The sequence below is a fragment of the Mus caroli genome, unplaced genomic scaffold (genome assembly GCF_978045245.1).
Source record: "Mus caroli unplaced genomic scaffold, Mus_caroli_1 scaffold_3, whole genome shotgun sequence".
Taxonomy (NCBI): Eukaryota; Metazoa; Chordata; class Mammalia; order Rodentia; family Muridae; genus Mus; species Mus caroli.
The window spans coordinates 136,063,276-136,089,953 of record NW_028227258.1 but is presented as its reverse complement, the minus strand read 5'-3'; the positions used below and the strand labels follow the sequence as shown (position 1 = coordinate 136,089,953).

General features: G+C 38.2%; 1 protein-coding gene across 10 annotated transcripts in view; it reads right to left on the bottom strand.

Moving 5' to 3' along the window:
* The window catches only part of Nlgn1 (neuroligin 1), an 891,542-nt gene that overhangs the window by 665,998 nt on the left and 198,866 nt on the right, over positions 1–26,678 (bottom strand). For 8 of the 10 annotated variants that reach the window (XM_085835997.1, XM_029475306.2, XM_085835998.1 and 5 more), the window contains 2 exons: positions 14,087–14,897; positions 13,587–13,646 (listed from right to left, as the gene is read on the bottom strand). In XM_085835997.1, coding sequence (XP_085692123.1) covers positions 13,587–13,646; positions 14,087–14,579 — 553 coding nt within the window. In that variant the 5' untranslated portion in view covers positions 14,580–14,897. The remainder of the gene's footprint in view (positions 1–13,586; positions 13,647–14,086; positions 14,898–26,678) is intronic. The other 2 variants (XM_021157773.3, XM_085836000.1) reach the window with 1 other exon arrangement.

Genomic DNA, 26,678 nt, shown 5'->3' with positions numbered 1-26,678 from the left:
AGATATCCTGAGGGTTAGAGCATGCACACATAGTCTGCATCCTCACCCAGAGAGGCCCCTTACGATCTGAGGTTTGATCACTGCAGCCTTAAAGTGTACAAACACCTCTTTTGTTTTTTGGTTTGATTTGGGTTGGGTTGGGGTTTTTGTTTGTTTGTTTGTTTGTTTGTTCTGTTTTGTTTTTCTTGGAAGACTGTCTCCAGGGATACCTGCTAGCCTTTTCACACACAGAAAGGACCAAGTTGTCAGTCCTGTGGCATTCTTGTCCTGGGTGATTTTGTGTTGAGATGCTCAGTGGTAATGTCTTATAAATGTGAGGGTCTGAGTTGGCTCCCCAGAACCCAACCTACGGGGTAAGTTTCAGGTCAAGAGACAGCCTAAATATAAGTGAATGGTAGCTAATAAAGGGTACCTGAGATTTACCTCTGGCCTCATCACACACATAAGCACACAGACATACGTGCCCATTGATGTATACACACTCACTCACTCACGCAGACACACACATATGTGTCCATCGATGTACACACACACATATACAAACACACACATACATTACTTTTTTCATGAGCCTATGATGGCCTCTTACCTCCTTCCCCAGCCCTCTTACCTCATTTGCTCTCTTTGTGCTTCTTTCCTGAGATAGAGAACCCTCTTGTGGGTAGCTGTTGAAAGCTCTTTTAACTAGTGTCTTTGGGGTCTACCGAAAGCCTCCCCATATGTGAAAAGGAGCTGGAGAGCAACAGCTGTTCATTAATGTCTGGAAGCCACAGCCTACAGTCAGTAATGCAGCAGCTGTAGCATCAGTAGCCAAAGCGCTCACAGCTTTACAGAAAGGGCCACAGGTATGGGAGAGGCTGTTCTAAAAATGGATGGATTTAAAGTTTTAAACCTCTGCCTTCTGGCAGAGGAAGCAAGGCAGGCTCAGGAAGGCAGGCTTGATATAATTACAGTTTTGTTTCCGCCTGATGTGTTTTAGTCTGGTGTGCATATTTTGTGTTCTGTCCACATTTAAGGGCTTAATTAAATGTTTTGTTATAGGGAACACAGCGCCGAATATCAGCATCATTACTTTTTATTTTTTCATTCTTCAGAAAAGCTGCTTCCCCTCATTTGCTTATTTTAATACATATCAAAATAACTATACTTGAAAATACTGACATGAGAATCAACACATTCTCTAAGGTCCTTGCAATGCATGCTGCAAGAGGACAAAAATACTCCCTGTCCCCTTGGCAATAAACCAAAGTTCTCTAATGACTTTCAAAATCTCCAATGAAGAGCAATCCATAACTTCAGCGCTTTGGTCAGTGGGGCACCTTAGCCAGTAGAGGATCTGGCTAAGAGAGAGGATGGGGAGAAGGAAGTTAGAGAATACAAGATCACCATATATTGTTTGATGACTGTCAAAATCTCCAATACATCTTACTACAGATGCTTGCTCATCCATGTTCATCTATTTGGTCTATTCAGAGTAGTCAGAATTGCAAACAGTTCAGATGCCCATCAACTGATGAATGGTTGATGAAACCGTAATACACACAGTGGAATATTATTCAGCGGTTAAGAAAAGTGAAATTATCTGGTAAATGGACACAGCTCTATGCAATCATCCTCAGAGAGGTAACTCAGACCAGAAAAGATAAATAGTGCTGGTTTTCTTTTATTTGTGGATGCTAATTTTACACTTCAGATATGTGTATCTCAATTCAAATAACTGCAGATGTCAGGTAGTTAGCAAGGAAACAGAGAGAAAGAGGGGAATCTTTCAAAGAAGATGAGCTAGAATATAGTGTTAAAAAGAAATAAAGGAGAAACTAAAGATCAGAGAATTAAATAGAGAAGGGGATGGGAGAGAAGTATAAAGGAGGGAAGATGAGGAGAGACAGTGAACACTAAATGCCTTCTGAAAAACCATGTGGGAACATCTCACTGTAGAAGCTTATTAAAATATATACATACATGGAAAGCATATAAACTGAATCACCATAGGATGGGTGAGGAACTGCCCTAACTGGAAGTCTTATGCAACCAGGAATAAGCTACTTCTTGGTGAGTCATTGGCCAACCAGGTCCCATAGAACCCTCCCAAACACCAACCACAGGCTATATTTCCAAGGCTATCAGTTACCGTCCACAACTTGATGATAAGGCCCTATGGCTGAAGATTCTACTATATCAAAGGAGATAGAGAAACTGAGCCAGTGCCCACCTACAAGTTTAGCCCTACTGACCTAGTCTCCGTAGCCCTGGAAGGTACTCTGATCTTTACTACAGGGAAGAGAGAAGAAATTATCAATATCATCCAGCTATACACCGTTACCTATGACAGCAACATGCCCACAGATGTATTGGTAGAGAAGTAACACCAATGTTGTGGAAGTAACTTACAACTCTCTTATTGGATTGAGGGCCCACTCCATAATATGGAACCCATACATAACATTGCTAAAGTGGGCAAGAACCTGAGAATAGATAGACCATAAACCTAGGGGAAAGCCTGCCACTATTACTCTGGTAAAGGAAAATAGCAATGACTCCTGGTGGCATGTCACTCTACCGGTAAATCACTGCATCCTCATCAGGAAAGCTTCTTCCTGCAGTATGTATTAATTAACACAGAAACCCACAAATTAACAGAGTGAGAAACTTGGGAGCACTCAGTCCTACTCGGGGTGTTTTTATCAAATCCCTCTACCCAAGTCTTGTAGATCTATGCAGAAGAGGCAGTAGAATGAGTGTAAGGGCTGGAAGTGATAGGTGGCTCCAAGAAAACAACAACATCTAGACGCAAGAACACAGAGAGACAGTGACTGACTGCACAAGACCTGCACAAGTTCCAACTACATGAAATACTGGCACTGAGAAGGGGAAGTGGACACAAAATCATCTCGCTTGCCAAGATGTTATTTGCAATATACCTACTGGGAAGAGAAATCCAGTGTTTTCCAATGGAGAGAGTCTGGGCAGAGTTGGAGGAAGGAAAAAAATATGATCAAAATAAATTGTAGGAAAAAATTTAAATTCAAAAGTAAAATAAAAAATCTCCAATGAATGATAACCTAAGTCCACAGTAAATTGTCTATAATGTCTCTATTTTCTTTTCCTCTTAAATTGTTGTTTACTAAAGTGAAGGATGGCCAGAAATCTCTGCAAAATAAAAGCAAGATAAAAATCTCTTACCTGTATTTCAGATTCAGTTAAATAGTATTGTACTAAAAAAAAAAAAATCAGAATCCAAATTTAGTTATTTTAGTTTTCATTGAATAAAGTCAATTTCCTAAATAAATGACTTACAAACTTTTTAAGTCAAAAAATCTACTTTAATGTCCTATGAAAACAGAAGAAAAGATAAGTTCCATTTTAGAAAAGCATCTATTCACACTAAGGGATGTTTGCTGAAATCCTGACACTTTCAAAGTATGGTTGAATGTGGATGTGTTTGATGGTGGCAACTTAGGATATCCAAGAGAGGAGTTGACTGTCACAGGGCTGAAGAGGAACAGATCAGAAGCCTCAGGTTCAGTAGAGTTTGTAAATTAAGGTGCCAACCAATGCATAGATTCTTCTCAAGGGAAGATTGGATCAGTGCCTGAGGTCTGTAAACCTGACCTTCACCTTGCCAAGACAGATGGAGTGGCATGGAGGTACTGAGAGGAATTTAGCTCTAAGAGAGTTTATAACTTGCTTTTGGTGTGGCTCTTTGCAGACATTCCCCACAAAGTTGCTCTTTGAGAGCACTGTAAAAGAGTGTCCCTAAAGACTTGAGAAAGTAGCATGGGGACTCTTCCATAAGAGAAGGAAGGAGAACCTGTCTTCAGCATTGTCCCAAGTGTAGGACACCTGGCAATTCCTTTTTGACACATCTATTAGAAGAGCTCTGTAAGGCTGCTTATTCATTACCAGGTTGAAGTACAGCCAATTATGATCATCACTGTTGGTTAATCTGAATTTTCCTTAGGAAAGCTGCAATGATTGTTGCAGTGATATATCTGCTGCTATTTCTCTATACTATTGTTTCAATCTGATTTTTGTGACATTCTACATGCTTTAATGAAAATGATTGCCTGCAGTTAGTTTTCTAGTTTTCTCCAGCACTCTCAGTACTCGACCTGCTAGATGAGTACCATTGGAGTAATCAAAGAACTAACTCTTAAAAATTACCTTAAAAGAACTTTTTTCAATTGTCCAATTGTGATGAATGAAGCAGAATTCAAAATTAATATCGTTACATGTTTACATTGTAGAAATTAAATTTTGTTAAAACTATGTTAGCACATAAGCAACTATCTGAGTAAAATATTGGCAATTCAAGAAATACAATGGAAACCAGAAACACTTTGACACACAAAGTCAAATACTTAATTATTTAAAAGCATAGGGAGTACTGCATGGTACCATGATAAGAAAAAAAAAAAGTTAGCTTAAAACAAATTTAAAAACTTTAAGTTTTAATTTCCACAAGAACTTCTTTCCTATGCCCACAGCCATGTGACTTTACAGACGTCATTTAATATGAATCACATTTTTCTTCACCTACATAGTACTCATAGTGATTGTACAATGTTAAATCAATCCAGTGTTGGGGGCATAGGAGAAGTTGGAATGGGAAGAAATAGGACTGGAAATGATGTAAATATATTACTTATGTATAAAATATGCCAAAATATTAAAAACCAGAATTTAGGTCATCTAGAAACTCAGACCAAAACTTTTGTGTGCTGGATTGTCAAAATGAGCAGATTAAATTCTTAACATAGGTACTTCCAAAAATAATCTCTCTGAAAACAAGGTAATGACAGATGTGATTTGTCAAGCTGAGTTCATGAGCTTAATATCCAGTCCAGTGTGACCAATGCTATTATTGAGAAAGAACAATTTAAGCATAAGAGGTGGATCTTCAGCAGTTAAGAGCACTCGCTGAGCTTGAAGGGAAACCAGGCTCTGTTCTCAGCACCCAGCAGCACACAGTCATCTATAATTTTAGTTCCAGGAATCTCGTGCCCACTTCTGGCCACTTTAGGCACCAGGGACAAATATGGCACACATGTCAACATGAACACAAATACTCATATAACACAAACAGATATTAATAAACAGAATGTGAACACAGACATAGTTACAAAGATAACACTGTGAAGAGATAAGGAGGGAAGGGAATATACATTTCAAAGACAGATCTCAAAAGATCTTGGAAGATACTCACTCTTCTGGCATTCTAATTTTAGACTTGTAAATTCCAAAACTATGAGACAAAAAACAAAACAAAACAAAAAAACAAACAAAAAATCCTTTTTTTTCCAAGCCATGCAAGTTATGGCCCTCAATTATCTCAAGGAGACAAAGCAATGCAGTGGTGGGTTATACAAGTGTAAATGAGATGAAACCATCTCAGATTCGGATGGACCTTAAACCTACTGCTTGGAAACGGTATAAAGATCACATGAAAAGAGCAGGAAGTATTAAGACAGCAGAATAGAGACTGTACTGATGCCTCCACATGGGACAGGATGCTGAAGACAACTGTTGGCCTCTAGAATTGCAAAGAAGCAGGAATCTGCCTTTATGCCATCTGCTGGAAGCAACTTTGCTGACTTCTTCCTTGATCTTAGGTCTGCCATCTTCAGATCAGTGATCTCAGTTTTTGCAGCAGATATACGCAGAAATAAGTTCAGGGAGAGCTACATAAAGAAGTGTGTGCACTGGTGCAGGGTCATGTGAAAATAATTGCTGCACAGAGGTACCATCATGCATGACCTAAAAGAGATGGTCTCAAAGACATTGAAAATACAACAATGTTTCCCATTATTGGGAGAAAAAAGCGAGAGAGAAATGGTGAGACTGACAAAGGGAACCAAGTTACAGGTAAAGACGGACAAGAAGCGCTGTGTGCTGCCCAATATGGTGACTCCTGGCAATGATTACATGCTATCTATTTTAAAAAGATAGAGGAAAAGCATGTGAGTGTTTACAACATAATTGATTAATATTTGATTATACATACACACACACCATACATATATATTCATGCCTTTCTTTGAATATACATGTCATAACAAAGTGAATCTTCTCCTTAATATCTATAACTTTTATGTTTTGTGTATCAATTAAAAATAAATTAACCAAAGGGTTACCAAGATGGCTTAGTTGGTAATGTACCTGGCATTTTAGTATGAATACATTTGTTTGATTCCCAGAAACCATGCAAAATAGGCATGCCTGATAGGACTCACAATACCACTGCTGGGGACATGAATACAGGAGTTTTCATGTAGCTCATTAGATAATCAGCATAGTGTAAATGCTGGCCAATGAGAGATGCTCTCTCAAAACATATGATGGGAGGATGAAAAACAGCACTGAATGTCACTGAAGACCTCAACCTACCTGCATACCTAGACACACACGGGCACATATGGACATGCACACCTGTGTTCATATAGGCCTTAAAGTAAAATTTAAATTTAAATTAAATGATTTAAAAACTCTGTTTTAAAAACTCAGTTTTTGTGATCACATGACTGCTACCGGCTTCAGTAGCTGCACTGGGGCCTCTCAAGACTTTGTCACAGCCAATTACTCTCTGAGACGTGCTAATGGAACACTATTCATCACTGATGAATTTTTAGCTATTGCAGTGTTCTGAAGGACGAACAATCATTATTTTCAATTGTGTGTCAACTGTGAACCCAATAGATAGCTTTAACCTTATGGACATTCATATAGTCATGATTAAAATCAGAGTCAGAAAAGAAAGGCAGGAAAAGAAAAGAGAGGAAAGAAAACGCAAAGGAAAGGAAAGGAAAGGAAAGGAAAGGGAAGGGAAGGGAAAGGAAGGGAAGAAAGGAAAGGAAAGGAAAGGAAAGGAAAGGAAAGGAAAGGAAAGGAAAGGAAAGGAAAGGAAAGGAAAGGAAAGAGAAAAGAAAAGAAAGGCATGAAGCCAGGTGTGGCGGCCCACGCCTTTAATCCCAGTGCTTGAGAGGCAGAGGCAGGGAGATTTCTGAGTTCGAGGCTATCCTGATCTACAGAGTGAGTTCCAGGACAGCCAGGGCTACACAGAGAAACCCTGTCTCAAAAAACTAAAAAAAAAAAAAAAAAAAAAGGAAAGGCATGAATGTGAGAAAGGGATCTATATGGATGAGAGGATAAGGATGACAGGGGTAGGGGGAGTTAAGAGAGGGTCAGAGTGGGCACACATAAAATGAACTGTATACATGCATAAAATTGTCAAAAAACCAAATTCAACATCTAATATTAAAAAGAAGGTAAGAAAAAAGGAAGGGGGGAGGGGAAGAGGGGAAAAATGGTTGGTTTTCATTAAACTTCTAACAGTGAATGGATCAGAGGTTGTAATTAATTATTTTCACACAAGGTAGTTTTATAGTAGCAAACTGACCACCAATATTATTTTCTATTTGATGCATAATTCCTAAAGCAAAGGACTATTGCTGCTCTCATCAGCCTGTTTCTGTTGCTTTGAGTCCCTTCATTCTGAAGATATCACCTCAAAGGAAACTTGGCTAGTTGGCTGTGAAAACATGATGAACCTCTGGCCAAGATTTCGGGCTCTTCTGTTCTCCATTGGGATAAAAAATGTCACAGCATTGTGGTAATATTGAATGTATAAATAAGGCTAAAAGTCTACACTGTAGGACCATCTTGCCTATGTTAATTCCCTCTGCTTTTCCTAGGGCACCATGCATCAAATAGAATAGAGAAACCCCAGAAGGGCATCAATCCCACCACCACTGTTACTCATGCACTCACATCATGTCTCTCCCCTTTACCATGTTATCTTAAATGACAAATGCACATTCTTTTAGTGCAACCTTTCCACTGACAATGCTAAATGCCCCTTTTCACCGATTCATTTGATACTACTCCAGAAAGTCTACAATATTCCCTGTACATTTACATTATTTGTTTATCTACTATATCCAAGTAATTCTTTGTTTCATCAATCTTTACCTAGTTACAAAACCAACTCTGTTTTCACAACTCCTTAAAACAACCATGTATGCTCCAGCCCTCATGACTGCCTCATACTCTCTTAGTTTGCTACTCACTATAAGATAGCACCACTCCACTCTGTGGAGCTGAGGTGGACATGTGTGGATTGTCTTACATTTCTTAGCTTAGCCAGCAACAACAACAGAATCTTGATTTGCTTCTTCCTATGTTCTGTCACTTCAATGCTTCTTTCTCATCAGCCTTTGGTACTGTTAGTAAGCACTAAACACTTCAGGAGGTGGGGTGTGGTGGAAAGAAGGGCCTAGTCATGAAAGAAACACAGGCATTGTTTCCCAAACACCTGCCATGTGCAGGTTTTCTCTATAACACTCCTCAATAATGTATCACTTCACCACAGACCAAAGGCAATGAGGCCAAGCAATGATGGATCAAAACCAGGAGCCAAAATAAAACTTTCCCTTAAAATGAATATGTGATAATTTGTTACAGGAATGGAAAGTTGATTAACACAACTCTCAGCCAACACGTATTTTTGACTGTCCCCTTTACGTTGGCATGTTTCTGTAAATTAGACACGGGAGTCTTTGTTTCTCTACTTGTATTGGCTTCCTTTCCCATGTTTAATATAGGCATTCTAAAAATCTCAGCATATGCCACTTTTATAGACATGGTCCATGCTGTTGGCTCAGAATACTGATTCCTTAATGTGGCTGAGTAATGACAACTCTAATTTATGATGGCCAAAACCAAACAGCATCTTCCTACTATCCTAAGGTCCAGACAATTCTATATTCCGCCCTTTCCATCTTAGTTGATGGAATTTAGAATATTCTATTGTGTAAGGTCAGGATTTGGTCACAAAATATAAGAAATTTTACCAATAAATATGATATTTAGCACATAAAGAAACTACAATTTCCATTGTTGCCCTCCTGTTCTGAGTAGGTAACTTTCAGTTCTTGGTACACAAGTAGTTTCTTTTGTTCTCTGTACATCTCTATATTCTCTTACCACCCTCTCTCAATGTGTCAACTATTCTGTCTTTTAAAATTAAGTCCAAACTGCTTGAACCTCAATGCCTTTCTCCATTAACTCTCCCTCATATGAGCACTCTGATCTCTTCAGGAAATGCACAAGACAGAGATCCCTAGCTTTAGGTTAAACAAAAACAATCTTGAGCATCCTTTGACAAAGTTGTCTTCATCCTACACATCCACAGGGCTTCTCCTTATTACCCTGTTTTGTCTTTCCCCTTAACTCCTATTAAATTAAATTAAAATTTTTCATTACATGAGTCCAAGTAAGGAATTGTTTTCCTGTGGACTAATGATATCACTGAACTTAGGACAATAATTCCTACACAGTCAGCAATCAATACACATTTGTTAAATGAATGAAGGATTTAGAAATATGGATCCAGAAGGCATATGATTCTGGAATATAACTCTTGCTAAAATCCTAAAATGTGAAAGGTGATAGCAGTTGATTCAGCCCTTATGCTAAACAACCAATCAAATAAAAATTAAATCTGCTAGAAGTGTTCTTGGTTGCAGTGTATATGACCTCAAGTCATGTACACTGCAAACATAGAAGTCAAATATTGTTGAAAACAGGAACATGCTTAAGCTGTAAGGAATTACAACAGAGTCATCTATAAAGATACCCATGTAATGAAAAGGAGGAGAAATGAAGTGGATGCACAAAATATCACAACTAGGAAGATAAATCTGTGTTCATCTCCAGAGAGCTATGGAAATAACACTCAAGTTCCAGAGGAAGGCAAGACTTCTTAGCCACAGAATCCGAAGGCAATCAACTCGTTTGCAGATCCTCATCTTCTGTTCCTTGCTTATGTATTTACTGCCTGATATTTGACCACCTCCCTGTTAGCAAGTCTCACAAGACAGGAACCTAGAAACACAGGGGAACTGAAATGAGTTAAAACTGCCTCTGCATAGCTTTCGAGAAGAATGTACTGGGTGTTGGCCTTGGCAGAAAACAAGAAATCCTGCACAGGATTGAATAAGATTGAATAATATTAAACTCTGTGAGAGAGCAAACAAAACTCAAAGTATTAAATAGATGAAAGAGTATTACTGGATAAGAGGGAGATTGATAGGAACGGGAGAGAACTGGGAAAGGGAAATGAGAGAGACCGGAGTATGTAGCTGTACAAGTGTGAAGAGGATAAAAGACCAAAGTTAACAAAAACTCTAGGAAAAATACAGTAACAATAAAGGCAACAAAAAATTTATTAGAATGGACAGTGGGCATGCTTTTGCAAATAAGTTGTTTCTACTAGCTTGATCAAATTCCAGTGCTATAAGGTCTGAATTTGTGAAAAATATTGTGAGTAGATAGAATTTAATTTTTTTGATATGTTTGAATATGCAAGAAAGAAAAACATAAAAGAGATGGAGGGGAAGGGAAGGGAACAGAGATCAAGACTGACTAAATTCATTGGCTAATGAGGTCAGGAGATGCCTCTGTCTCACCAGGAAGGATTACAGACACGTGTCATCATCCTGGCTTGTCTATGGTGCTTTGAGTCTGAATCCAGATCCTTGTGCTTGTATCACTTTTCTGACTAAGCCATGTTTCCTGCATGGGGTGATTTAACATAACCTAACTCTATTTAATAAATGCTACGGGCAAGAACTATGGTATAATTTTCTCATAACATTGTTGTAATGATTAAATGGCTAAACTATGAAAACACCTGATCCACTCCACATGCAAAACTCCATCTCCTATGTCACTAATGTGTTCAAGTGTTCTGCAGCAACATCTAATTTTAATAACTCATTTTCTTAAATTGACAGAACTCTGAAGGAAATTTCTAGAATATCTAGAAAGCAATTAACATATAGTTAAAATTATCATGGGACATATAGAAAGATACATTAAAATGTGTAACAGAGACTTGTTTTAAAACAAAGGCAGCCCTTTGATGTTATTCTTTAAATGTGTTTTCTAACTTCAAATGCAGAGGAGAGTGTTGCAAAAGGCATTTTAAAAATATAACATGACATCTCCTGGAGGGAGAAATTTTTCTTCCTTTTGTACAGATCAAAGAAAAGAAAATGCGTTTTTCTTTGCAAAGTCATTTGAATGTAAGCTCTCTGAGAAGAGAATGCTTTGTCTGCCTCATTTATTACTAACTCACTTGATTACTACATCTTTATAATTGTCAATTAAGAAATAGTTCTGAGTGAATAAAATATGCCCAGACGATAGTGGGATTGGCACAGTATCCAGGCCTATCTGCCTCTGCAAGTGACGCTATACATTTAGAAGAGAAGAGGTAAGTACTGGCAAGACAAAAACTAGCAATTGGACCAAGTATAACACAACTGTTACCCAGTTTCTGAACCATTGTTGAAGATCCTCTATAACACTGCTCAAAAACTCACAGTCCACATGTAGGATATATTGAATGCATTCATAAATAGTTAAGAAATTACTATTGATTTCTTAAAACAGAATGATATTTTCTTCTCTTTCTCTCTTATCATTTTTTTCTGTAGTTTCTTGGAGCAGGGTACATATAACACAAGCTAGCCTCCAGTTTATTGTATAGCCACAGATGTATTTGAAGCCTATATCCTCCTGCTCTGCCTCTATCTCCCAAGTGCCAGGATGCCAGGTATACACTTGTCAACCTCTGCGCTTTTATAAGTTTCTTAAATTGACTAAAATAAACCTTTTATTGTAGAAACTAAATACAAAACTAAAAGTTTAGGAAAACTTCTCATTACTTCATTAAGAGTCAAATATAAATGTTTAGTTTGTATTTTTATAACATCCTAGTTGTATAGAATATTACACTTAAATTATTAGTTATTCAGACTTAGGGTAATAAATCATCAAGTAAAAAGGAGCAGGTCTTCTTTAATTATAAGATATGTTAAGTTCTTAAACAAAAAGATTGTTAAACAGTGCTTAATTAGCACTGCATAATAGCAGCACACAGTCAGTGGGCATCTGTAGACATTGTCCCAATCTAATTATAAATTAGCTCAAAGGTTGCCAAAGTAAACAGGCCAGCCTACACAACTCTTTGCCAACTCTCTTATAAGCATGTTGAACCAACAAACCAAGGAATAGAGAAAAAGAATTTACTACTAAGTCTATTTTTCTCTATGAAGTCCTATGAGAAGAAAGGTCATTTTCTTGCTTACTATCTTACCTTTTGGAGCCCTGATCTTTCTTTTCTTCATCACACTTATTTTTATGCATTATGCTCTATTTATGCATTCTTCAACAGTATCTTTATTTATGACTTTGTGAATCAACAGCTTTGTGATAGGAGGCGAAAGTCACTTAGCTAATTACACGTGCTTGATAAGCTGCATAATAATAACCTCTGCAGCATTGTACATTAGTTGAAGGCGTGTAAACCACTGCTGTTATTCTCATTTGAAAATTAAAAGAAGAACTTGTTTGGTCATTTAAAAGCACTCTGCTTCCTCCACATATCTTCTTAAGCATACTATGCATTTGACCCAAACTATGCCCTTAAGTTTTGGTTTGGTTTGGTTTTTAAACCCAAACTCTATGTCACCCAAGCAACTTAAAGAAAATACTTCTGATGGAAGGTTGATAATTTTGTAACCTAAGTATCTTCCCTACAACACAATCTCATAAATCAGAATAATTTAGACACTCCCTTCCCCACAAAGATGCCATAATGAAGTCTGACCGATGCATAGAGAGATGGGATATACAACACTGGAATATTAATATGACTTTTGTAGGAAGATTGAAATTTCTATCAAGTTATGAATAAGGTCAAAATAACACTTAGAAGATTTACTGCTATAGAAAATCACACACTCCTATGAGTGATTTACTGACTGTTATATAAAAACAGAGTGTGGACATGCTGCATTTCAATGCGAGCCTGCAGCTGTCAGTGTCTACATTTGCTCAATCTGGCTAGAGGATGATTTGAAGGTTGATTTAATTGTAGCTTCTGAATCATGTTCTTCCCCATGTTTTAAATTGTTTAACATAAATATATAAATGTTAAAGATGTTTGGATACTGTAAATATTTCACATAAAGAACAAAATATCTAATTTTCTTCTAGAAGAGTAACTAAAAATAAAAATGACTCTTGGGGGGAAAATATCACCATTACCTAGTGACAGTAAACGCCCTGTAGCTGTAGCTGATTCACCCTGACGCTCGGAATGTCCACAAGGTATGCAGGAGGAGCTCAGAATACACCAACATAAAACAAAGGTTTTGACTGAACTGATTATTTTGAAGAAGGTCACACATCTCTACATGTTCAGGAAGAGTACAGAAACTAAGTCTGACCACCTATAAAGGCAGTCCTGTTTGGGTTCCTTAGACAGCGTAAGAGTGAGGTATCTTTTCCTTTATGGGCAAAGTCTTGGCAAAAGCCACATTCATAGGGCCACTGCCCATACGAGAAAACAGGTTCCAGCAAGGAGCTTCCCCAGCAATGTCTGCTCAGCTTGGGCTGGCTCCTCTGGCCCACCATTCACCTAACACTCACTCCCCAGCATCAGCAAGGCATCCTTTGGGAGAGTATCGCTCTTCCTCTGTAAACTTATACATGGTTTTCATTTTCACTTTCATACATACCTCCTTTTCTACATATTTTCTTGCCGGGTTTTCTGGCACATTCCTTGGATATTCTTTTTACTGAAAAATGAATAGAAGACTAGAAAATAACATGGCGCTCTATCACAGACCGCCGGAACATGCAACACCACTATCTAACTTAGTACACTCCTGCTTTTACTGAGTGCCAAAGAGCCCCAATTCGTTGAGCCTGCACATGCAATGAGGAAACGTTGATGCATCTTCTCAGGAGTCATTTGGTAGGAAATGGAAATTAGGAGCCCATTTCTACCTAAATATACGTGCTGTGGAAGAAAGAAAATGAGTAGGCACAGTGAAAAAATAAGAACAGATACACTGACACACAAAAACAAAAAGGAGCAGCATGCAAGCATGTAAAATATGTCTACATGCCAACAGGAAAAGCCATGCATACTACCAGTACATGTGAATTAATATTGTTAGAACTTAGAATAGAAAATAAATACACATATCTCCCTGTGTTCCTGCAATGAACTCACCATCTTCAGTTGGAACATAGATGTTTAAGTATAGACAGTCTTCACTCTGGTCTTGGACATATGATGAAACCACATCCAAGTTATTAGTGAACCACACAGGAAGCATAACTTCAGGCAATCTTCCATCAATGATATTCTGGGGACATACAGGAGCAAACTGAGTGGCGTTCCGGATGTCAGACCAGGGAGATGGTGGTTCTGGAGGCTGGAAACGATGTTCACCTGTTGGTGGAGCGGCATATGGAACCCCAAGAAACTGAATGACAGGACCCAAAATTTCATTATTGAGTTCTTTCTTAATTCCCCTAATCTTGCCAAAGTTAGTAGTAACCAATGGGTCTACATCATCCAACTTTTGAGAGAGTACATGAAAAGTCTGTAGCAAACATCCCAACAAGCAGAGAGTCAATGGGGCACCGGATCCCCTGTGGACCACACATGCCATCATGGCTCTCCAAACATAATTTGGCCACATGCATCTGGGAAGTGCCATGGTCCCACATTAGTTGTCTATTTGTCTGATACAGCAAGGCAAGTATATTTGTATCCACTGGAGAAAAATGGAATGGTGGTAGAATGCAGCTCCAGTTTCTCAAATATGAGCTTGTGAAGGAATGCTCAAAGCACTCTTCATGCAGTAAGTAGCTCCCATTGATTTCACACAGACAGTTGCCGCATCTTCAATCATCACTATTCATCAGGACATCTCCTATTGACCATTCTGTTTCCCATAGTAGCAATGTGGTAAGAGTGGCCATTGATGTAGATTTCTCTTGTATAAATCAAATCCAGTTAGCAGTGGGTCTATATCCTAGAGAGAACAAAATTAAAATAGATCATTAGTAAGAACAAGTTAACAGGCATAAGTGATAACCCGATGTTTTTTACAAAGGATAGAAGCACATTAAGAGTGGCAAGAGTCAGATAAGTTGAACACCACCAAGAGAAAGTCATGGCTTGAAGTAAAACTACAGGTGGAATAGTACTGTTAGGTTACTGAGCGACTCCCCAACTGACCCTGCATATACTGATGTAGAAACAGGCTTTCTCAAATACACAAGTTTTGAAGCATTGTATGCTACAGTGTCTTTTCAGGACTGAAGGTTATATGTGAACATTTTTTCTGTATTGATAATTTAATAATTTCAAGAAACTAGAAAATCGATCAACAAACCTACTCAGAATCAGGATCCATAGGCAGACCCCGCAGATTCCTATGTTGAAAATTGTCAGTATATGAATGGAAGATCAAGTTGGTAGAATGCTTGTATGTATTGAAAAATAAATAAAAGAAAGAACTCATAACCATATTTATAAATAATATAGAACAAATGTATTTACATCCTGCCTCCATGTGAGTTCAGGTTCCTTGCCATTTCTCAGATTTTACAGGATATATCATTTACAGAAAGTTAATTTAAGCTTAATGTCAAGAATTTAGCAGGGAAAGTGCCATGATACAGCACGTGTAGAAGAGAAATAAATTGCCACCTTTTTTATAGGCCAAAGATATTTTCCCATCTAACCATAAGATTCCGCTCACAATGAATTTACAATGTGTAAATAAATTTTTGAGTCAAAGTCAATATGTTTTAAATTACAAATTTTGTTCTCTATGTCTGTGAGAGATCAAAGGAAGAATACAAAAGAAGCAGGGTGATTTAAAAGAACAATCACATCTAATTGTGACATCTTGCATATTAACACTCATCAAACATCCCATGCTGTTTATTCAGTGCAATTGAAAATGCATCCAAACAAGCTGCAAGGCTCAGGGCCATGCAATCCAATCCGCAGGCTCATCTTGCAGCAACTGTCAGAGAACGCAGCTCAGCAAACTTGTCTTTTCTTGCTCAAGCCTCTTTTTAAAGGGCTTACTTTGGAAATAAGAGTGTTGATTTGTATTAGAGATGCTTCTATCCTGTCATAGTAGAGGAACATCCCCAAGGAAGGGCTGGTCTGGCAGTGATCCTGCCCGACTTTGTGTTCTTTTAAAGGAGACTGTGAAACTATTTAGGGCAGTAGGAGATTTGTTTGTGAGGCCGATGCTTCTTCAGTTCTCAACAATCCACCACGGGAGAAAATAAGAAGATAAATGTCTTTCTTCAAGGGTATTCCAGTCTGTGCTAATTCCCTCACTTTAACTGTGAAAGCACATTAAGGAACAAAAGGTAAGCTTAGACCCTTCCTCCACATGCCCCAGACTCCTGCATTGACAGAAGATTCAGCAACAGAAGTTCATGTCTGTAAAGACTGTATTATGGCACTGTGTGCGCTGACTCATGTCTGTAAAGACTATATTTTGCCCATATTTGCTTTGAATCATGGGGGTGGGGGGGCACAGTAGGCCTGAGTCTGGGTTTGCCAGTTTTGGGTTAAAAGTTACTATTCTGACACATAAAGGAGAAACCCCACCGGAGGCCTGGAACTGTTTAGTTAACCATTTTCCTCAGCGTCATTTTCAATTACAGTGATTTCCGGACATTCTCCTCAGTCAGATTGGTATCTCATTAATAGTCTAAGATAGTTGTTTGGTTATTAACAAAATAACGCTCCCCTTTGCACTTACAAGCCTTTCCCGTCCTTAATTGTGTTAAGATAAAACTGACTCTGGTTCTCAGTGATATGCTGCTTTCATAGACTATTGGGAGAATCAGAAATCTGCATAGCATAGAGAATTTTCTAATTTTCCTCAGTTTTGTTCTGGTGATTCCCAAAATATCCCATGTTGCATGTGTGCAATTATAAAGAAATATAGTATTGATCTAAAGTTATTTTCTAGACATAAGTATTCTAATAATCTTTTACGTCAGGTAATGTTAAAAAACAAACAAACAAACCTGGTTTGTCTTAGTGATATCTTTGAAAGTAATATGCTTTTAAAACGTGCACATTTTGAACTTTTTTCCATTATTAATGTTTCTTAAGTCGATGCCAAGCTCATAGGTTTAATACATTTACATTTTATTCAGTACAATTCTAAGTATAAGGGCTCAACTCACAGGCAACCAAGGTCCCAAAGGTTGAATATGTTGGCCAGCATCTCTGCTTATCAATAGAAGAGCCAGAGTTCATGGTCATCTGACGTAAAAGCTGACCTCCTGACCATTTCTTCTGTACTATTTTCAATTTATAATTATTTATGGAAACTCCTTGTGAAACTATATAGTTGGCACAGTAGGTAAAGTGTATGCCATGCAAATACTAGGACCCAAGATTGGAGACCCAGTACTCTCACCACTTTTAGAGTGGGGTGAACTATAACTCTAAGGGTGGAAAAGCAGAGACAAAAGAGTCCCTGCAGCTCATTGACTAAGCTGGCTAGACTAACAGATTGATCTTAGCTTCAGTGAGAGATTCAGTCTCAAAAATAAAGCAGAGGAAAATGGAGGAAGATAACCATCCTCCAGTCTCCATATACTCATGCATATACATATGCACATACACAACAACAACAACAACACACACACGCACACGCACACACATGTACGCACGCAAATGAAATTCTACACGATCCCACAGTATTCAAACTTGATTAAACAGTTTTGGTATTGTATATCCTTTTAAAATACAGGGTCAAGTGAATTCTCTAACAACTTTACAGAAACAAATTTTATTTGGTTTAACTTATTCTTATTGGAAATCCAGTTTGTTTTGCGTAGCATTCTTTATTTAATCAATTTTACTTTACATTAAATACAGTGATACCCTTGATTATACAAAATTGTGGTTATCATTTTATGAAAATATCTCTTGTATGCAGCGAGACTGGAACTGTTTATGTACCTCACAACCAAGCTGCTAATGCACCTTGAGGTCAGTTGGCCTGATATCCTGCAGAGAATTCAGCCTGTGTGTATAACCTGCCTTTAAGAGGACAATGGAACAACTTTGATTCTCTAAGCTAATGGGCACCTTTAATCTTGAGCTACGCATTCTTCTGTGCTCTTGATTCAAGGAGCAATGTATGTGCGTGTCTGAGTGTGTGTGTGTATGTGTGTGTGTGTGTGCATGTGTGTGTGCCTGTTACAGTGATTCTTTTTTTTTTCCTGAGACAGGGTTTCTCTGTATAGTCCTGGCTGTCCTGGAACTCACTCTGTAGACCAGGCTGGCCTTGAACTCAGAAATCCACCTGCCTCTGCCTCCCAAGTGCTAGGATTAAAGGTGTGCACCACCACTGCCGGGTGTTACAGTGATTCTTTGGTGAGAATAATAAATAGGTTGTTAAAAGTCTTATGCAACAAATATTTGCCACAGAAGTTGGAAACTGACTTCAATATTGTTTCCTGATTGGTCAATTTGCTGTAACTGTAAACTGTTAAGATCTCCTATAAAGTATCCCTTATTCATTTCCCTGTGTGATGTTTTCTGTGCTGTTCATAATTCCAAAGCAAAGCTCTTTATTAGGGACAAGACAACCTCAGGTAATAGAAACATGTCAGATACACAATACAAATAGGCTATAGACAAGCCAGACACCACAAACAACAGACAAATAGAAGACCCAAAGGAAAAGGTCGAGAATTTAAACTTGTATTTGCTTTTCATGGATTTAATTCACAGAGAAGTCTTAAATTGTCTTTCCTAAATGCAACACCAACACAATGTGGTGCCTCTGAGGTTGTCTTCAAAATGTTTACTGACACACACACACAATCATGTTGAAAAAAAATGTGTGTGTATGATGACATGATTTTATATTGTAGCGATCTATGCAAAGTGTTCCCATAGGCTCTGTAATCAGACACTTGGTTAGGATACTTGCTGTCTCCGGGATAGTATGGAGATGTGGCCTTCTTAGAGTAAGTGTGTAGCTGAGGGTGAGCTGGGGGGGGGGGTTATAGCTTCACACAACTTGTCATTCAAGCTCTGGTTTAGAAGATGCAATATCTCAGCCTGTTGCGTGGTCTGCCTGCTGCTGTGTTTCTCCTGCCATAATGGACTCACCTCTAAATCTGTAAGTCTTAAATAAACATTTTTTTTTATTACTTGCTTCTGGTCATAACATTTTATCACAGCAACAAAAAGTAACTAATGTGCTTATCATCAACAATAAGTACCCATTCAAATTAATGAAAGACCAAATGTCAACAAAGGGATATAAATGAATAAAAAAGTAGTCAGAAATTGAAATTCTATATAACCATGAAAATAAAAGATCTAAAGTATCAGTGTAGACAGTTATTACAGTTTTTAAATTAAATTTCAAATGAATAGGAAAAGTAAACAGTTATTCAAAAGAGTTAAAAATTAAAAGCAACACTATTATTAACAAATGTCTAAATACATGGTAAACAGGTGCATTTTCAACACTAAATAATAGGGAGAATGAATGGAATTAATTCTAGTAATTAATTAATTGAAACCTAAAATGGATAGCCCATGGTGAGACTTCAAAAGGCCAATAATTAATACAGTACATTTGACAAATTCTGAGTATCTAATAGTGTTGGCTAATGCTCTTATATATGGAAAGTTCATGATGATTTCTCTGTATTTTCTTATATGTTTATTTTCAACACTTTTGAATGAATAGAATGAGATAATTGAATACAAATATCTAAGAGTCTATGATCAACATATAATATATATACACATGTGAAAATGTCCTGATGTAGCAAATAATCCAATACAGCAAATGCACGCATGAACATTTAAAAACAAAATGGCTCCTAGACGAGACAAGTCTCAAATTACCAGGAGATTAGTCTATCAGTCCAAGAGAGACTATGTTTCTGCAATTCCCTGCTAGGTAGTCCTTGCTCATAATGTTCTCTATTATTTCTTCCCCTAAACTGAAGAATGGATGGTCTCAATAAGACAATATAAGAATAATAAATAGTATTCAAGAAAGCATCCTAAGTAGCAATACATGTAACCTTCATTTGTTCACTAAAAGAGCTGGTTTCTCTACTACATTGTTTCTTGATAGCCCAGGTTAAAAAACAAACTAAATTTATGTAAGACAGTAGAGAATAACAATAGCCATATAATATTTCATCCACTCAATAAATATTTATTAAGAACTAACAATATACAAGCTGATGTGCTAAATATTACAGAAAACTTAAGAAATATCTGATTGTTTCTAAGTAGACCATGATATTATAAAGAACTCGGTCCCATTTAAGAAATGTTCTGATGCAGGTTCTTATGGGAGAGATGGGCAGAGAGATGGCTCAGTGGGTGAAGGTTTTTGCTGCTGATCTTGATCATCTAATCCTAGGGACATTAGAAGACTTGAACTGACTTCCATAAGTTGTTGTGTAACCTCCACATGCACACAATAAATAAGTAAATGTAAGTGACATAACATGGTATCAGCGGATATATGACAGATGGGGAAAGCAATCCAGCATGCACAGACCTCTATCATTATATGGTCTCCTGTCTTTTTGAATAGCAGAATATATTTATAATTTACCTGGCCTTTCTAAAGTCTTCTTTTATTTGTCTAAGTATGCAACCAAAGTTTCCTCTACTGATATTTCAATCCAAGTAATAATTTAATTAATTTAATACTAAATATTTCAGTCAATGATCAAATCTACCTACATGGCAGGCAGATATCTGTGTGACCAGCTCACTGAGACTGAAACACAGCATCAGTAGACTTTGGCTTTATGTTTTCCACTGGTAGTGGCCAAAAAACAATGATACCGAATATGAGCCTATAGTGGAGGAACACTGAAGCCCTAGCATAAGCATCTGCATAATACGTTTCCTCTTCTTTCTTTGTGTGCTATGTTCTTTGCCTGGAATGAAGGTATTCAGTGAGCACAGCCAAGTCCTTTTCTCAGCAAATATTTAAAGAAACTAGAGGGCAAGTATTCCCTATAGTAAAGGGAAAAAAAAAGCAGGATCAATGCCACGGTCTAAAAGTTGTTTGACATGAATAGAAGAGACAGGTCTGCCTCTAGTTAGTGGCCTGTGAAACCTCATGATCTCAAGACACTGAGATGGAGCCATCAAACATGAGTATAAAATGACCCAGGGTGGAGAACATGTTCCAGGGAAATTAATAATAATTCTTCGTGGATGCCGTGGGGCTGTTGATCCTTGAGCACAGCTCAGGTTCTCAGGAAGGTGAACTTGGAACGCTGAGGTCTCACTCTCACACCCAAAACTGCACACAGGAACTAGTAGAAGGAAGAATTCATTGGTATTTCCTTACTTCCTACCAGGGCTGTTCTCATGGAATGCCCCAATAAACTTAATGCACATCATCTTCTCTCTCAAAGTTTTGATTGTCCCCCCCAACACTGAAGATCTGACATGGGGAAAAAGGGTGAAATATCCTTTCTGTGAGGACATGACACTTTTGTGTGTCCAGAACTCAGAGGATGAACGTTTAGCTGTGGTTGACGAGGCAAGCTGAAGCTAAATCATGTAAGCCCTTCACTTAGACTCTAAACTGTTTAAATTTTATTTAGATTTCATCAACAAGTGATGGAATCCGTTATATTATAATTCCTGCAAGGGGAGGTATATTATCAACGTTACAGAAATGTAAACTAGCAGGCTTGTGAAGCAGAGATGGCCAAAGAAAGTCATCCAGGTCCCACATCAAGACAATTATACGTGAAAAGGGAAGGGAATGTTTTTATTATAGAAAACTAGAAGAAAATTAAAGTAAGCTTCACCAATATAAAACATTTTTACTTTTAAAACATTTTTGGTTTGTCTTCTTTCTGTGGGTAATTCCAGTTGTGTGTATTCTCAGACTGGTGATATACACATTTACAGGGAGGGAAATGTATATATTTCATATGTTTGAGGGTTTGCTTCCACCAGATATAAATTGAATCATCACAAAGTTGCGGCAACCACAACCTTGAGTAGATAGGTTGGAGGAAGAAAGGAACAAGTTTTTTCCTTTCATACTGAGTGTGAACTCTCCGCAGAAGGCCGTTCAGAATTCAGTAAAACTGATGCTGAGCCTGAATATAGTGGTAGATCACCAAACAACTTCTGAACCTTCCTCAATGCATATATGTATCCACACCAGTTAGTCCTCATACCAGACTTACCCTTATTTGAAATGACAAAAAAAAAAAACCACCAACAACAAAAACCTGAGGCTTTAATTAGCTAGATATCATGTTGAAGGCCAAAAATGCAAGGAAATCCAGACTGAAGGCACAAGCACAGGACTGCCCAACCCCAACATATGTCTAAATGGGTTTGATACAGAGCGCTCAGCTGTGCACCCCAGTGAGACCAATTCAGTGCAGCCATATGCTCACTGCGGCTCAGCATTTGAGTGTGGAGCACATGAGACACCAACAGGAAGGAGACAGAAAAAGCTGGGGACCGGCATGCTGGGGTTAATTAATAGGCATAATCTTGAGCGGCTCCAAACAGTGTGGTATTGGAACCTTATCCAGAAGCAATTTATAGCCGGTGGCAAAAGTAGATGGTGAAGTAAGGCCTGTGGCCTCAGGAGCTGAGCTGAGGATGCTAGAGTTATAAGGAGCGACGATGACAAGGAAGGGTAATTCTAGTGTGGATATTACCTGTATCTGATGGAAGAAGGAAACAATACCACAGGCCTTTAAGGGGAAAAATAAGGAGTATATAAGAACCCAAAGTTTAAAGAAGGAATTTCCTGAGATGTGACTATCAAACCTCAAGACACTCATTGCATACAAGTCTTAGGAATGCTAAGCCAATGCTGTGGCCATTCAACTGTCAGATGGGGATGGTGTTACACTCCTCTAAGCACAGCTTTGCGGGAAGGAAGGAGGAGCTTCAGGAACTCAAAGTCACTCTTGAGTACATAGTGAGTCTTAGGATAGCCTGTTGTACTTTAGACCTTGAAGGTGGGCATGGCAGTGATGTGGTCACAAGTGTGTTTTCCATGACTACCTAAAGTTTGGATCTTAATTTATTATCTCATTTAATTCACCTGTGCACCGTGAGGTATTGATCATTACTATACCTTTGTAATACCTTGTTAAATACAAGTCAGAAGCAAAGCCTCGGGAACCCTTGCCAAGGAGACAAGAGCAGAGGGAACCTGAAGCCTCAGAAGGAGACATGGTGGAAAGGTTAATGGACTCACTTGCTCTCTCTTAGTTTTACTCAGTGCTTCCTTCCAGGGGGAGGAGCAGGCTGGCAGGCTTCACTAATGGGTGTTGGGTGATCTTCCTTCTCCTTTTTCTGAGGAGAAGCATAAAGGGTTCTCTTTGTTCATTTTCTCTTGGGCTATCTCTACTATCTGCCTTTCCAGTGATATAAAAAAATGAAGAAAATCAGATGTTATAAAAAAATGAAGAAAATCAGATGTTGGGAAAGATGAAGAAAAAGTTGACAATATCCTGAAAACCAACCAACAAGGTATCTTAAGGCCTGACAACTAATTCTACCTAATTACACACTTAAGTTTATACCAGGTAGGAAGTCTTCTCTCAGAGACCAATGAGAGGGGGGCAGTTTAGAGCAGGAGGAATGGGCAGGGACTTTGGGTCATGTCTATCTTCCCTGGAGACTCTTCTCCCTGGCAATGTTTGCTTGGAGGAACCCTAGCTAAAAGTCCCCAAGGCCTGCTGGCAGGTCAGTTCTTTCTTCCTTGATTTTTCTAGTCATGAAAAGAACTCTTTCTCTCCAGCTGTCCAAGTATTTATCATCCTCCTGGAGCTGATCCTATTGTACCGGTTTTCACACACACACACACACACACACACACACACACACACACACACACACACACTATCTAAGAACAGTCTCCTCAGATTGTTTTCAGCATTACATTCAGTGAACACCAAGTACAGAGGCAAAGAAATTCAGGAATGCTGTGATCAGAGAGGCTGGAGTATAATAGGAAATAGAATGAGAATTCTGGAGTTTTGGATTCTTTAAAAGAAAAACACAGAAATGTTATAACAATATGTTTTCCTTTTAATCCCAGGTGTGAGGGTACAACAGAGCTGCTTGGATTTGCCTCGTGCTATACCAGAGGTATAGCTTTGCCAGCTGCAGATAGTTTCTACAACTGCGTGATGTATGAAATTGTGGGAAATTTTTAGAAGGAATATAAATGCCTAAGCCTCATAGGTGGGTTGTTTTTTGGTCATTTAAGATGGTTGGCTGTGATTGGCTAGTGGTCATGCTCAAAAAAGAAAAACTAGGTTCAAGGATCTATCTCCCTCCCTCCCTCCCTCCCTCCCTCCCTCCCTCCCTCCCTCCCTCCCTTCCTCCCTCCCTCCTCTTTCACTCTCCCTTTCTTCTATTTCTCTTTCTCTCCTTTCTGATGATAGGGGTGAGACAGGGAGGAGGGGATAAAGTTTGGGAAAACAAGAACCGACAAAGTAGCAAAGACCAGCTACAGGAAAAGGCAAACCATGTGCACATCTGTACTCAGACTACTCTTAAGTCATCAGTGATCACTAGATATTTGAGAGTCTGGAGAGGGATGCAGGGCGTGAACTTTGAAGGATGACTAGGAAGTGGCAGTTTAAGGTTAAGGGGTAGACTGTGTATGAGAGATGCAGCTGGACCTGCAAATGCCATGGAGACTGACGCTTCCCAAAGCAACCAGCAGAATAATAAAATGTGTGTTTCAGACTGCAAAAGAGAAGGGTTAAGAACTTAACAATTTGTAGGCAACTATAGGTGTTAAAGTAATATATATTATATATATAAAGAAACATAATTTAAAATAGGTCGTGAATTTGAAAGACTAATTAGGGGTGTGTGGGAGGAAAAGGAAGGGGTAAATAGTGTAATTATATAGTGATCTCAAAACAAACAATTTAAAATTTTTGTGTTGAGTAAAATAAAAATGGTCAAATCATTAAAAACAGCATGGTGGTAAATCTAGCCTTAGTCGTTGAGAATAGAAGTTATGCCTTTTGCATTTTCAGATTTTAATAACCAGACATGATTGTATAGGACTTCACAAAGTCCCTCCTGAGTGAAGCACCCTGACTTCTGTCATGTTCCATCCTCAAACACCATCCTTCTTTTTGTTTGTGGGTTTGGAATACCTGATTTTTCTAAAGTCTTTAGCTTATAGAGCTTCAAGCAAGAGGTGATAAAATAGACAAAACTATGTTAAAGTTCAGTGAAAAATGCCTTTTTATTCAACAGAGGTGCATATAGACTGCCATGGAAATGATGAGGTACTATTCAGTTAGATGAGGATTTGAGGAAACCATGGCAGATTTTCTGACAACCGGAAGGGAAGGAGATAGGATTAGCATCTTCTTATAGTTTTTTTTTCTTTATTATATAGCTGGACACTTCTAGAAAAAAAAGCCTTTTCACCTGTTGGCTGAAGTTGGAGTGCATCTTAGTCCTCCATTCATACTTTTCTATGGGGATGGAGAAAGGCACTTATCATTAAGTGTGCAAAAAGAACTTTTCCTTTCTATTTATTTTGAGCGTACTATGAGGGAGCATCTCAAATATTCATTTTAAAATCTAGAATCTATTTAGAGATGCTGGCTTCAAAATGAACAGGAAGGTGAGTGAGGTGAAGGAGCAGGCAGAGATGAGACAGAGGGTTCTCAAAAAGTCAGGGGCAACAGATTTGATGCATATGTAAAATACTGCAGGACATGGATTTCAAACCAATGGGTGACCCTGTGATCTCCCTGAAGAAAATGAATAACCACTCAGGAGCTCAGAGGAGACAGCCAGGTAGAGCTGATTGCTTCCCTTGATATTAAATTGATGCTCTTGTCTGATCGGGCCAACCATAGGTCACAAGTCATCGCTTGTAGAAGCAACTTAATTATGCTTTCCAGTATCTTATAGAGAAACGGGCATAGCCAAGGTACTGTGGCATTTCTCATCCTCTATAGAAGCTGATTTTTGTTTCAAGTGAGTAGCGTGCCTGGGAAAAATGGGAAATCGCCCTTCCTGGTGCCTTGTTTAATTAACATTCCTTTAAAGAAACCCTCACTGCTAGAGAAGGACCACCACTTTGGCTGAGGAGATGTAATGCTAAGTTGCTGGAGTGGCTCTGTGCCAGCGATGTCAATCTTGACCTCTCTGGAATGATTAGTACAGAGAATGTACTTAAGCATCTGTGCCCCTACCGGCCCCATCTTCTGCTGGAATTGGCAAACACTTAGTGACTATTGTTTACAGAGCAACGGTCTGTGGAGTGCCAGTGAGACCACTGACTATTTTTATACAAGACACCAAACACCAACAAGGGCTGCCTGTACCTCCTGACCTTATGCAGAGTTTGAACTGTGACTCAGATGATAAAACTATTACATGAGCAATCTTCTTCGTGTGCAGACATGTTTTCTTCTGTATTACAATGCCTTCTGATCAAGATTTTAAAAAGCACTCTGTTCATGGACCATTTGTGTAGCACATTGAAAAAAATCAGATATCAGTAATAATTTAATATACATATTGACATAATGAATTATCATGTACTGTCAATAAATTATAAGAATGGAAATAATTCTATTGTTTTAGTAATTCTTAATTAATCCTTAAAAATTAACCAAGCTTAATGTGAGTATCACTAAAACTTTTAGGATTTTCAAGTTATTATTTTGGAGGATATTCTACATTAATTTAAAATTTCTGTAACTTCAAATAACAACTGATTTCATGGTTTTAAAAAAAA